The 14,538-nt window shown below is 43.2% G+C and overlaps 1 protein-coding gene across 1 annotated transcript in view; it reads left to right on the top strand.

The window, feature by feature from the left end:
- LOC142493239 (protein unc-93 homolog A-like) overlaps positions 1–14,327 on the top strand; it is a 108,824-nt gene extending 94,497 nt beyond the window's left edge. Inside the window, exons 5-9 of the mRNA XM_075596925.1 lie at positions 3,444–3,581; positions 6,557–6,771; positions 8,168–8,303; positions 9,014–9,145; positions 13,621–14,327. Of these exons, the coding sequence (XP_075453040.1) occupies positions 3,444–3,581; positions 6,557–6,771; positions 8,168–8,303; positions 9,014–9,145; positions 13,621–13,880 (881 nt within the window). The 3' untranslated portion in view covers positions 13,881–14,327. The remainder of the gene's footprint in view (positions 1–3,443; positions 3,582–6,556; positions 6,772–8,167; positions 8,304–9,013; positions 9,146–13,620) is intronic.
- Positions 14,328–14,538: the final 211 nt, after the last annotated feature.

Here is a 14,538-nt window from a genome sequence, read left to right as displayed (position 1 = left end):
CCTGTCAGTCTCTCCCTCTCAGTCTCTCCCTCTCAGTCTCTCCCTCTCAGACTCTCCCTCTCAGACTCTCCCTCTCAGACTCTCCCTCTCAGACTCTCCCTCTCAGTCTCTCCCTCTCAGTCTCTCCCTCTCAGTCTCTCCCTCTCAGTCTCTCCCTCTCAGTCTCTCAGACTCTCCCTCTCAGTCTCTCAGACTCTCCCTCTCAGGCTCTCCCTCTCAGGCTCTCCCTCTCAGTCTCTCCCTCTCAGTCTCTCAGTCTCTCCCTCTCAGTCTCTCAGACTCTCCCTCTCAGTCTCTCAGACTCTCCCTCTCACTCTCTCAGACTCTCCCTCTCACTCTCTCAGACTCTCCCTCTCACTCTCTCAGACTCTCACTCTCTCAGACTCTCCCTCTCTCAGACTCTCCCTCTCTCAGACTCTCCCTCTCTCAGACTCTCCCTCTCTCAGACTCTCCCTCTCTCAGACTCTCCCTCTCTCAGACTCTCCCTTTCTCAGACTCTCCCTCTCTCAAGGGTGACCAGATTTGAAAATGAAAAACCGGGACACAATTTTTTTTTACATTAACAGTTTATTTATTGTATTACACTTATACTTTACTACCAGTAGTCCTAGTTACGCGCGTGCGCGTGTGTGTCTGGGATGGCCTCACTAATCGAACAACAAAGAAAGCCAGATGTGAATGACTTCTGTACCCCTTAACCATTGTCAGTACGCCCCCTCTTCACAATTTCTAAAGCACCAATCCCGCCTGGGATCTTACCTGATCCGCAGTCCCTCAAGGTACTATACTAGAGGGGAGGTGTTCCCTACCTGTCTTCCAATGTCTCCCACGTGAAACTTTAGTCAGATCTGGAAGAAAGCAGGGTAGGTTACTTCGGTGTAGGTATACGGCAGTTAAGAGACACAGAGAGAGAGAGACATAGAGAGCGAGAGACATAGAGAGAGAGAGAGAGAGAGAGAGAGAGACACAGAGAGAGAGAGAGACAAACGGAGAGAGCGAGACATAGAGAGAGAGAGACACAGAGAGAGAGAGACACACAGAGAGAGAGACACACAGAGAGAGAGACACACAGAGAGAGAGAGAGACACACAGAGAGAGAGAGAGAGACAAACACAGAGAGAGAGAGAGACACACAGAGAGAGAGAGAGAGACACACACACAGAGAGAGAGAGAGACAGAGAGAGAGACAGAGAGAGAGAGAGAGACAGAGAGAGAGAGAGAGACAAAGAGAGAGAGACACAAAGAGAGAGAGACACAGACAGAGAGAGAGACAGACAGAGAGAGAGAGAGACAGAGAGACACAGACAGACAGACAAGGAGGGAGAGGGAGACAGAGAGGGAGAGGGAGACAGAGAGGGAGACAGAGAGGTAGAGGGAGACAAAGAGGGAGAGGGAGACAGAGAGGGAGACAGAGACGGAGAGGGAGACGGAGAGGGAGACGGAGAGGGAGACGGAGAGGGAGAGGGAGACGGAGAGGGAGACTGAGAGGGAGACTGAGAGGGAGACTGAGAGGGAGACTGAGAGGGAGACTGAGAGGGAGACTGAGAGGGAGACTGAAAGGGAGACTGAGAGGGAGACTGAGAGGGAGACTGAGAGGGAGACTGAGAGGGAGACTGAGAGGGAGACGGAGAAGGAGACGGAGAGGGAGACGGAGAGGGAGACAGAGAAGGAGACAGAGAAGGAGACAGGGAGGGAGAGGGAGACAGGGAGGGAGAGGGAGACAGGGAGGGAGAGGGAGACAGGGAGGGAGAGGGAGACAGGGAGGGAGAGTGGGTGAGATGGGTGGTTGACTGACACGTGGGTGGGCCCCAACTCACCGGGCCTGGGACGCCAACCCCGACAGACCCCCGTTGCCAGCCCTGTCCCCCATTCTCTCTCTACTTCCACACCTCCATTCTCTCTCTCCCTTCACAGCCCCCATTCTCTCTCCCTCCCCATCCCCATTCTCTCCCTTTCTCCCCCCCATTCTCTCTCTTACCTGCACACAGCCACTGATCTACAGACACTCAGACAGACCAATACGCACACTGACCACACACACACACTCAGCCACAGAGCGCCAGACAGTGACACAGCACCACACACACACAAGACAGCCACACACACACACCAGACAGCCACACACACACATCAGACAGCCACACACACACACCAGACAGCCACACATCCACACACAGCCACACACCACACACACACAGCCACACACACACCAGACAGCCACACACACACACCAGACAGACACACACACACAGCCTCAGACACACACAGCCTCAGACACACACACACACCCACACCCACACACAGCCTCAGACACATACACACACAGCCTCAGACACACCCACACACAGCCTCAGACACACCCACACACACCCTCAGACACACTCACACACAGCCTCAGACACACACACACACACAAAGTGGAGCAAGAGATGCAGCGCCGGATGTAAGTGCCTGGGGACGGGAGGGGGGGGGGAAGGCCGGCGATCCGACCAGCCAGAAGTGCATCACCACTACCCGCCCCCGCGCTCATCTTCCACACCAAGGGGATGGGGGATGGGAGCACCAGGACAGGAGGGAGCGGAGCACCAGGGCAGGAGGGAGCACCAGGACAGGAGGGAGCACCAGGACAGGAGGCAACCCCTCCCCCCCTGGCGGCCGCATCTCTGCACCTACCTACTATCACCCTGGGCGGGTGGGCAGCCACGGAGACCCGGGGAAGAAGGGGGGACACTGCGCAGCCACCAGTAGAGGAGCGGGAAGATTCTGCATCACGGACAGTCACGCGCTCACTAGCAGCAGGCACAGGAAGTGCCGCGAGCGGCTGTGAGCGGGCTCGGGGGGAGGAAGGGGGGGGGTCCCAGGTGGGGGGGGAAGCAGGGAAGATACGCGCGCGCTTCCTTGCATATCGTGAGCGCGCTAAATCCTGTCATGCCAGTGCCCTCTGTCCCCCGCTGTTAGCAGCCCAGGATCCAGGGGGGGGCAAGCGCCCCCCCTTCCCCCCTGCGGACGCCCATGAAGAGGAGTGCTCTTGGGTGATCCCAAGAACACAGACCAGGTGAATTATTTCTGTTTCCCCTCTTAATAAGGAACCACTTCATGTTTTTACAGAAGAAGAGTGTTCTGTGTTTGTCTGTAGAGTGTCCAGCAGTAGAAAAATGCCAGTTGCAGTGAAAACTTAGTTACAATATTTACCAACGTGTAATATTTTTAGATCATCACTACAATTATATACACAAGCATTATATATAGTAGGTAGACCTGGAGTTTATAATTAATCTGATCGAATAACTTTTGTGTCCATAGTATAACCGTTCTCTTGTCTTTCATCTGTCCACAAACATATTCCACCAGATGTTCCATAAATTACAGGTATGATAATAAAGTATATAGCAATACTGTATTTCTCCATATGATAAACATTAAACATTTTTTTCTATAAATAGGGTACAATGTAAGTGTTTCAAATTATACACACTGTGGGGCAAATGATTGCCCAAATGTGGATATCAGCAGTGGAAATGTTACAAGTTCTACAAATCCAACGAGGAGCTTAATATATACTCTTTTGGGCATTTATACAGGTGAGCTTTCCAATGCTGTAAGTAAAAGACGATTTATTTGGGAATTAGTAGAGACCTTTTGGCCTTGGGGGTCTGGTAATGCTAGACCTAAAAGAAGGTCAAGCCTTAAGAAATGTAACTAAGTTAAGGTGGGGAGGCTGGTGATTTCAAATGACATATTGGTTGTAAAGATGAAGTGGCACAACACATGCTATCTCCTACATCTCACACACCCTGTCTTTCTCTCTCCCTCTCCCTTTAGTCTACTCCATTCTGACTGTGACTTATGCCTCATTTGCTTGTTTCCTCATTTCCTTAACTAAGTCCTTCCACTTCCATGATTTTTCGTAGACCATTACCTTCCTGTGAAATTATCTGCCCTGCATCTTTAGACACTTCTCAATCACTTATCACTAACACTGGAATTTACTACATGCTGATAAGGGGTATCAAATCTCAAGCATTGCCTTACATCATGGTAGTTGATGGTGGATTGAGCTCCTTTATCCCTTCTCAGACTTTAGTGAATGTCCAAAAAAAATGTACTTCTTTAGGGAAGCCTGTGGTAACTTCCTGACACCCTTACTTTTAATTTGTTCTTCAGATACACTCATCTACTGTATTTATGCTTCCTTTTCTCTAAATAAAAGTTGCAATTCTGTGCTGGTACTTCTAAATATGGATAGTCTATTGTGAAAAGTTTGTATGATCAAATAATTAAAAAATGTCAATTTTCAAATACATATCTATTTTACAGAAAATATGTTTAAATGTTATAACCAGCTGAGATAAGTGATGAACGTGGACATACAAGGCCTGCATATATCAAGCTGCGGTACTAAAAAATGTTGAATTATGGACCAAAAAAATGCATAATTTTTATAGTGCAATACATTATTAAAGCACCGGTAGAAATAAAATATTGAATCCATGAAAAAAAATAGGCATAAAACCAAATTTTCCCCCAATCATGCCATACATCAAGTTCTGATATTTATTCCAACTGGATTAATGGCAGATATATGGTACTGTACCACATTTTTTTTATCACCTACTCCAGGCTGGCATTAGCCCTGTCTCTCCTATGTATTTAATGGCCAATATATTGACCATTATATACATAGACAAGATAAGCTAAATCAACCTGAAATAAATGATAAAATACAACTTTAAATACATTACGGTAAATATGAACTCCTTAGCAGCCCAAGTGGTCAACTGGTCATGGGTTTTCATGACTAGCTGACAACAAAGGGCTACAAAGGGTTTCATATTAACATAAAATTAAACTACCTACCCCCTGGCTACAGTTGTCCCTAGAAACTACCTAGGGTTTACCCCTATTGCCACCTCAGCAGAATGCCTAACAACCCACCCCAGAGTAACCACCTCCATTACCCACCACTCCTACCCCCACCCCCAAACAAACATGCCCTCCTGTACACTAATTTCAAATAGCCTTATTACCCAAATGTTGCTAACAGTGCTTTTAGCCATTAAAAAAACATTTAACATTTTAAAATGTTTAAACCATAAAGCCATTGATTGTCACTGTGGATACCTTTGCCCTCACAATGAGGGTCTTGATAGCCAGATTGGCAAGCAATGGTAACTTGTAATAAAATTAGGATACACTATGAAAATTAAAATACACTACCTACACCCCTTGGCTATCATAGTGGCTAGTAAAGCATGCATGTCATACAATGCTTTACTAACCACTAAGGTAACAAAGGGGTTAAACCCACCCTGAGTGAACAAACCTCCCACCCCAGGGAAAATTACCCCAATCACACACCTACCTACCTCTCCCCAACAAACCTACCCACTGCTAGACTAATGGGCAATAGCCCTATTAGCCAAAAGGAGCAAATAGGGATTTTGCCCATTTGCAAGCATTAAAAAAAGTGTAAAATAAAGACATTAAATAAAACAGTCACATTATAAACAAAAATAGCTATTACATACTTTGATTGTCACTGTTGCTACCTAGGCTCTCAATGGAGGCCTTGAAAACCACATTGGCAATCAATATTTACCATTAAAAGAAAATTAATTACTTACCCCAGCCAGGATGATGGTCACCCTCATCTTCATGGCTGAAGCTACAAGGAACCAATGCAATCTATGGTTATTTTGTAATATATTTTTTTATATATATATTTATTTTAAACGTTATTTTTCAATTTCAATTGACTAAAGACCTATTAGACACATTTTGCTAATAGGGCTGTTACCCATCTAGTGGGGGGGAGGTTTGTTGTTGGGGGATGGGAGAAGTATGCCGTGGTGTGTGGTTGGTTAGGCTGGCAGGGGTAGTTGACATTAACCCCTTGGTTACGTTAGTGATAAGTAAGGCAATAACCACTAAGGTAGATAAGGGAGGTAGGTAAAGATGCAGAAAGACATACTGTCCTTGTGGCCATTGAGAAAAATGGGGAAATCTGCAGCCTGAGTGTTGCCCCTCCTCTGAAACAAGGACAGAAAAGTTGGTGGCCTAGAAGGATTAATGCTGTTGGTCTATGCTTTTGAATGGGACCCCGCAGCTTTAATTCTTCGCTTGATGAGTGAGAATACCGATACTCTCCTTCCAGATGAGCTTCTCGTCTCTGCCTGCATCCATGTCCCCACAGCACAAGTAAGATGCAGGGTTGTATTGTCTTTTCCCTGGGTAATGTAGATGCCATTATATGGGGCTCTACATCATGAGGGAGAGGTTATATGGCCATATGTGTTCATGTTGCAAATTGTTCTTTGGAGTAGCACTGCTTTGTAAATAAGGCTCAAAAAGTGCAGCTACTGTAAGTGTGGCTCATCACTGCATGCGACCCCAGTTTCAATGCTCCTGGCATCAACCTGATTGGGAGCCTACTGCTGTACATACTGTATATTTGAACATAGACAGTTGCTAGAATTTTCTAATATAACATTATTTATTGCCTAAACCTTCCTCTAAGACTAAATGCTTCTTTTTCCAAATTGTGTTACATTTGTAGGCAGTGGAGTACTAGCTGTTGCACTTATTTCTGTATTCTTGGATAATATTGATCTAAAAAATGAGCATCAAAAAGATGAGATTAAGGAAGAATCTTTTTGGAAAAAAATCTTGGAAACCCTTTTGCAACTTCGGGATAAACGTCAATGTCTTCTCATACCTCTGACAATGTACAGTGGTTTTGAACAAGGATTCCTCGCTGGCGACTACACAAAGGTTTATATAATACATTTAATGTAATGTACAATTAAGTCATATTGAAAACGAGACATCAAATGATATGCATCAATGAAATTTTGGAGCAAAATTGGTGCAAAATGTATCTTTTTGTATTTTAAAATAATCAATAGAAAGAAAGGGTGAAGCCGGAGGAAAAAATTTGACATTAATGCGGTTTGGTATAGGGGCCTAAATCCAAGGCTGAAGCTAACCGCAACATTGTTTCTGACTCGGCTTTCGGTCCCCCCCTCCCACCTCTTACTGTACAAACCAAAGGTAGTCACTGGTGGTCAGGGGGAGAGTGGGAGGAGAGACCTTCAATCCTGTGGGTACTGTATAGTTCATCAAGCACAGCTGAATGGTCCATTAAATCAGATGCTGGACAGCTCTCTTGCTTCTTCTTTACAGGTTTATCTGACAAGTTCACAGTCAGCCTCTTGGAGACAGCCCTTGGCTTCATTTAAAGCTGGCGGTTTCCTATTTGCAAGCTCTGTGTCAGGCCTGCACAACTCCAGTCATCGAGGGCCGCAAACAGGTTAGGTTTTCAGGATATCCCTTCTTCAGCACAGCTGGCTCAATTAGTGGCTCAGTATGACTGAGCCACTAATTGAGCCAGCTGTGCTGAAGTAGGGATATCCTGAAAACCTGGCCTGTTTGCCGCCCTCGAGGACTGGAGTTGTGCAGGCCTGCTCTATGTAGTTTAGCCTCATTGTTCCAGTCTTTATCTGACTTTCTTCTGTGAATGCTGACTTGGCTCTTTCCTGCTGCCTGCCCTAACATTCGCCTGTTCTTCATGTGGCCTGCTCTTAGCTTGTTCTGCCCTTGTTCCTGTCTACTGCCTGTCCTGACCTGGCCTGTTTTAACCTCGCGCCTCCTGCTCTAGTACTGTGCTCTGCCTTATTGCCTGGCATTCCTGTACATCACCTGCCCTGATTCAGGCTTGTGTCATGCAGCTTGGCTCTCCTGCTCTACTCTGCACTTTGCCTGGACCTGTCTGCTTCAGCTATTGGGGTCTGCTCTCTTTACTAGTATGCCTTGGTCTGTTGGTCTGTTATGACCTCGCTCCTGCCTCCTCATTTGATATAATAAATTAGTAAAACATTTTTATTTATTTTTTAACAGCATTTATGACAAAGAAGTGATCCCTTAAACATTTCACTGCCATTAGTACACTTTGGTCCCCTTTGCTTGTAATATCCCCTCTATTTCCCTTCTTACACTATTCTAAAGTACTATTTGCCTCCCTCCACTACTTCTCATGTTTTTAACAGAGAATCTTAATTTTCTAAGTTTGTTTATAATATTTTTAGTTTAATTGCGGATTGAAAAATGATCTCCGTCAGTGATATGATTTGGTATTTAAGCATGTTTTCTTTCTTTCCCCTCTCCTTAGTCTTATGTTACCTGTACTCTTGGAATACATTTTGTTGGCTATGTGATGATTTGTTTTGCAGCAACCAATGCAATTTGTTCTTTGCTGTTTGGAAAACTTTCTCAGTATACAGGCAGAGTCCCCCTTTTTTACCTGGGTAAGATAGTGACACAAATGTTCCAAATACGCATGTCTAAAAAATTTAAGCACAGTGAAATTGAGGAGTAATTAATATTAACTTTGAACCTATTTTACTAATAACAATGCCGAGCCTTGGGTCTCCAGGGGCACTGTGTTTTTCTAGAGGAGCTCACATTTTCCGCTCCTGTGGAGCAAAAAATGTGATCTGCAGTATAAGAAAGTGGAATAGAAGGAAATGGAATGGAAGGAGGATGACTCCTCCCCTTCCATTTCAGCATCAGTGATAGAGTGCTCCGAAATGGTCATGTGAGTGCTGGAAGGGTTAAGTGATAGACCTCAGAAACACAATGTGGCAAATACTCTTTATGGTCTATTTGCTAAAATCCTGGCTACAAAACTGGGCCAAAGCCAGTACATCATTAATCAAAGAAAATGAATCCAATTGAAAGCAGATGGAGTGTTTCCTTTGATAAATCTGGTGCAATTCATTTGAACTGCTTTTGGCAAAGTTTTGCAAATTGGAGACTAAATTACTTTTCTTAAGATAGACCACTTGCTTCACATTTGGGTCTTTTGCTTAAAAAGGCAAAGATGATCAAGAAATGTTTAACATTTTGATGCTAAATTTAAAAAAAAGGAATTTATAGAAAAATGATTTACTCAATCATACAGTATGCACTTTGGACAATTTTTAATGTTAATCTGTTTTTTGACACACAACTATAGCTGCAGTCACTAATGCTGCCACGATTATAGCGCTGCTTCTGTGGAAGCCTCACCCAAATCAGCTTCCTGTGTTCTTCGTATTTCCTGCCCTTTGGGGTATGTCGGATGCCATCTGGCAGACACAAACAAATGGTGAGTTTGATGCAGAAAAACATAATTATATTGAAACCAACTCATTTTAAATTGTTTAGCATATATATGCCTTGTTATCCATGATATATCTGTTATCATTCATTAGCTAATGAAGATAATTCTTTATATAATGACCTTAGACAGTCATGAGAACACTACCGCAGCCGGCCCACCCTCACAACCGGAATTAACACTGGGAGAGGGGTCCAATTTAGGAGAATGGACCTCCCTGCTGCTGACCACTGATTTTACATTTCCCAAAGATTCTGACTTTTGATTTTTTTTTTGCTGCAACTTTGGGGAGTATCTGTGTATATATGTATGTATTTATGCAATGGAAACAAATTCTGGGGCACACAATAACACCCCACATCCGAACAATCTAGGCAGTTCAAAATCAAAATTACTTAGCTTCGTGGAGTACCAGTAGAAGGGCTTGGATCACCAGTACAGATCAAAGTTACATATGATGAAAAATAATCCACAGCACTCCTTTGCATATCAATAAAAGCTCACATTTAATCCATTATTCCAAAAATTATTAAAAATGGGCAACGTTTCGGACCAATATGGTCCTTTGTCAGGAGTCTGATAAAGGACTGTGTTGGTCTGAAATGTTACCCATTTATAATCATTTTTGGAATGGATGGATTAAATTTGAACTTTAATTGATATCCAAGGGAGTGCTGTGGATTATTTTTCTATATGCATATATAAAATGCACAAACGTGGTGAATAATTTAATTTTACTATTACGTATATGTAGCCCTTGTACCCCCCCCCCCCCATAAGTGAGATTGTGATGGGTCTGCTTCTTCAGCTACTTTACTAAGGGTTGGGCTGTACCTGTTGGTGACGCCCCCTTGCTGCTTATTTTTCTTCGGGTTACAGAAGGGTCCCCACTCCTCCCTGGTGAAGCCTTTGGTAGTTGCCCCAACTGCAGTGCCTGGAAAATGGGCTGCCAGCTTCCTGGTGTCGCCTCAGGAACCTGCTCCCTATTTTCTTCTTGGTATTCTGATATGCAGGGTACCCACTCCTCCCTAGTGAAGCCTCAGGTAGTCGCTCCAAATCATATTTTTAGAAGTTAATGTGGGTATCCACTCAGTGCAGCCTCAAGGAATCGCCCCACAGATTAATATCTCGCTGATATGAGGGTGTCCACACTCCCTGGCACGAAGTCCACACACACCAACATATTTTCTTTGGTAAGGGCCTGGGTAACCCCCTCCCTGGTGTAGCCTCAAGGAGAGATCCCCCCTTCCTTTCTTTCTCAGTGAGGGAAGCATGAAACAGTCTCTGTTGCACACACAATATGACCATAATCCTGCTGCTGCAAAACCTGTCCTGTGAGCAGTTCACTATATCACCAGCGCCTCCATTTGTAGCCCTTATACCCCCCCCCCATAAGTGAGATTGGGGTGGGTCTGCTTCTTCAGCTATTTTACTAAGTTTTATGTTATGTCATCCAGTTCCATTTATTTTTATTCTGCCAGTGATTCATAATATCAATTTAAACTGAATTTGAGTTACAGTAGAGAGCTCAGTTCAGAAGACAAGAGCAATCTGAAGCTTTGGTGATATTAATGCGTGCAAGTTTTCCTCTAAATTGTTAATAGTTTTGTGTACTGTCAAACTGCCATGAAGTACTCAAGGTCGTGTTAAGCTCAGTAGTAAACCTGAATTGTAGCTTTATGTATCTGCCCCTTAACAGATTCATTTAGATGTTACTCCCTCTATCCACTACAAACTCCTCCATCCTGGCCCACACACAACATCACCATACACCCTGGACTACTCAAAAGCCTTGCACTATCTACTGAATGTTGGTGGAGAACTCTAAAAACCAGCACACCAACCACTGCTCACTCTAATGGCAAACACCACAAATCTACAACTTGCAAACAACTAACCAAATTTCTACTCATATTATTACTCTCTTTAGCAGGTGATATTGAACCTAACCCAGGTCCTCCGATTTCAGCTCTGTCCCATGCCCCTGAGAATTCCACCTTTAAGTTCCAAAAAGGCCTATCTGTCGCCCATATAAACATCCGGAGCCTGCTGCCCAAACTGGATGAACTAAGGGCATGGTGCCTTATGCATAAACCCAAAGCCATCATTCTTACAGAAACATGGCTAACCCCTAAAACCCCTGATGCACATATTGCCATTCAGGGATACTCCATTTTTAGGAGAGATAGGTCAAAGAGAGGAGGGGTGTTATTTTATATTGCAGACACCTTACAACTTACACTGTTAAATTGCCCACCAAGCCCACCCTCTTTTGAAACTCTAGTTGGCAAAATCTGCCTCCCCTTTTCTAAGCCCATCTTGCTCGCTGGCATCTACCGCCCCCCTAAAGCCCCTCTACAATCCCTGACTGATATCACCCAATTTCTTGGCTCCATTTCCTCTCTGAATGAGAAGAGTGAGCTGCTAGTTCTTGGGGATTTCAACTTCAATTGGCTTGACCCTAAAAACCACAAAATCCAGATACAACTCAAGTCACTTAACCTATCACAACTCATTTCCCAACCCACACGGATAAACCTGAAATCGCATAACCATTCCTTGCTAGACTGGATTCTCTCCTCAAACCCCAGCAGAATCCAATCCTCTGGCATCCTTCCTGACATTTTCAGTGACCATGCAATAGTGTACTGTGTAAGGAAAATTAAACCGCCCCAATCAAGCCCTAAAGTTCTCCTCACTAGAACATTTAAAAACTTTAACCCACAACAGTTTCTGGATGACCTTACCAACTGCCCATGGCACAGATTCGATTTAATTCCCGACCCCGATTCTGCGCTCGACTATTTCCAATCCGAGTTCTTAAAACTCTGCGATACCCATGCTCCACTGGTGCAGTATTCCTAGATTTTGCAAAGGCTTTTCACACAGTTGATCATGTTATCCTGCTTAACAAACTCCAGAGCTCTGGAATAGGGAAACATGCTTTAAACTGGTTTCAGTCCTACCTATCAGGAAGATCCCAACATGTGTCCATTTCAGGCTCTAACTCCAACCCCCTGGATATCACATGTGGTGTCCCGCAAGGCTCTGTTCTGGGGCCCCTACTCTTCTCAGTGTTCATTAATGATCTTCCCACAGCTTGTAAGGAAGCCTCAATACACATGTATGCAGATGACACACTCCTATATGCACACAGCCATAGCCTCTCTGACCTCCAACACATACTTCAGTCTGACTTTTTGAGACTCGAAAACTGGATTTCCCAAAACAAACGGTTTTTAAACACTGACGAGACTGTAACAATGGTATTTGGGACCAAGACTAAATTTGTAAAGCTTCCAGTGACTGAGCTCCTGATTAGAACCAACGCTAACACCACCCTAACACCTGTCACTAGTTTTAAATACCTGGGCTTATGGTTTGACTCCCACTTAACATTCAGGATGCACATTGATACCCTGACAACCAAGACCTATGCCAAACTAGGGGTACTTTACAGGAACAAATCCTCCCTAAGTCTCCTGGTCAGAAAGCGTATTGCACAGCAGATGCTAATGCCAATTATTGACTATTGAGACATAGTATATGGCTCGGCTCCTCAAACCCACCTTAGCAAACTTGGCACCCTCTACAATTCATTTTGTCGTTTTGTTCTCGAATGCAACTACAACACACATCACTGCGAAATGCTCAAAGAACTAGATTGGTCATCACTAGAGTCTAGGCGCAAAGTTCACCTTTCCTGTCTCACCCTCAAATACTTTCTGGGCAAGCTACCCAGCTACCTGAACAAGCTCCTCACCCCTACCACATGCAGCACCTATCACCTGAGATCAGACTCCAAAAGACTATTCATGGTCCCAAGGCTCAACAAAGTATCCGGACGTTCCTCCTTCTCCTTCCGTGCACCCCAAAACTGGAACAACCTACCAGAGACTCTCATATCCACCACCAGCTTAAGTTCTTTCAAATCTAAGGCTGTCTCACACTTTAATCTGGTCTGTAACTGTTTCATACGCTCATAATATATATTTTCTTTAACTGTGCACGCAATGTCTTGTATATAATGTATACCCTGTTCATTTATGTAACTGTACTTGTAACCATGTATTATTTGTTTTACTCTGTGCCCAGGACATACTTGAAAACGAGAGGTAACTCTCAATGTATTACTTCCTGGTAAAATATTTTATAAATAAATAAATAAATAATACATTTCCTTGTCTTGTTGACTGTGCCTGTACAGTAGAAAATAGGTAACAGTTATATCTTATGTATAAACAATTATTACAATTACAGTAATATTAAAAGTAATATATTCTGAATTAATAAAAGTATGTCAATCCAATGTTGTGGTCTCTACTAGGACTATGTTTGGGTTACTTAACTTGCTTCACATTCAACTATTTGCTACAAATTTACATTATAGGTGTTAACAAAATTTGCATACATTTTTTTATGTAATTTATCAAATTTATTTAATCTACAAATGTGTTTTTCAGCTCTCTATGGAGTTTTATTTGATGACCACAAGGAAGCTGCCTTTGCCAATTACCGACTTTGGGAGTCTTTGGGCTTCGTCATAGCCTACGGTTACAGTACATTCATATGCGTGTCTGTGAAACTGTACATTCTCCTCTCAGTGCTTGTGGTTTCAATGGTGCTTTATGAATGTGTTGAATATCTTGAATATAAAAAAGCACCCCGTGTTACTTCTGAAAAAAATGATAATGACTCCCAGTATAAGCAGACACACATGTAGTATTTGATTCTTTTAACTAGGCCATTGATGCTTTCATTTTTTGTTGTCTCAGTATATACAGTAATTAAAAAAATGCTTTACTAGTTTAGAAAATATTTCAGTGCTACAACTTACTGTAGATCTACCTTTGTTTTTTGTGATTCTAAGATTTTTTTTCAAGATATATTTAATGTGAAATATTGGGTGATACTTCAAAAAGATTGATCTCTTCTCAGTTGTCTGACATACAGTAGTTATGAAACAATCTAACCTTGTGTGTCTCAAAACAACTTGGGGACATTTAAATATCTATCATTTCACCATGCTGTTTCAGTGAGCCAGAAGATATTTTTCATTTCCTCAGCAGGTGATTCAGGTATTTTATTAACTATTTTTTAAACATACAAAATTGAGACTTAATGCACACAGACTGTTTTCCAAATAAAGAAGCTGATTATATAAACTCAATTGACTTGAGTTGTAGTTTTGTACTGTACATGCGGGCACTTCTGCAGTGACATGTTACATATGGGTGATTTAGGTGGTGTAGGTGATTTACACCTTTTTCATACAAATAAAAAACAAATATATATATATACAGCTAAACCCCGTTATAACGCGCCTCGTTATACAGCGATTCGGTTATAACGCGGTTTTCCCGTGGCTCCCGTTTAAAAAA

The sequence above is a fragment of the Ascaphus truei genome, chromosome 4, assembly GCF_040206685.1.
Source record: "Ascaphus truei isolate aAscTru1 chromosome 4, aAscTru1.hap1, whole genome shotgun sequence".
Taxonomy (NCBI): domain Eukaryota; kingdom Metazoa; phylum Chordata; class Amphibia; order Anura; family Ascaphidae; genus Ascaphus; species Ascaphus truei.
The sequence above is the reverse complement of the archived record's forward strand: the minus strand, read 5'-3'. Positions and strand labels throughout refer to the sequence as shown.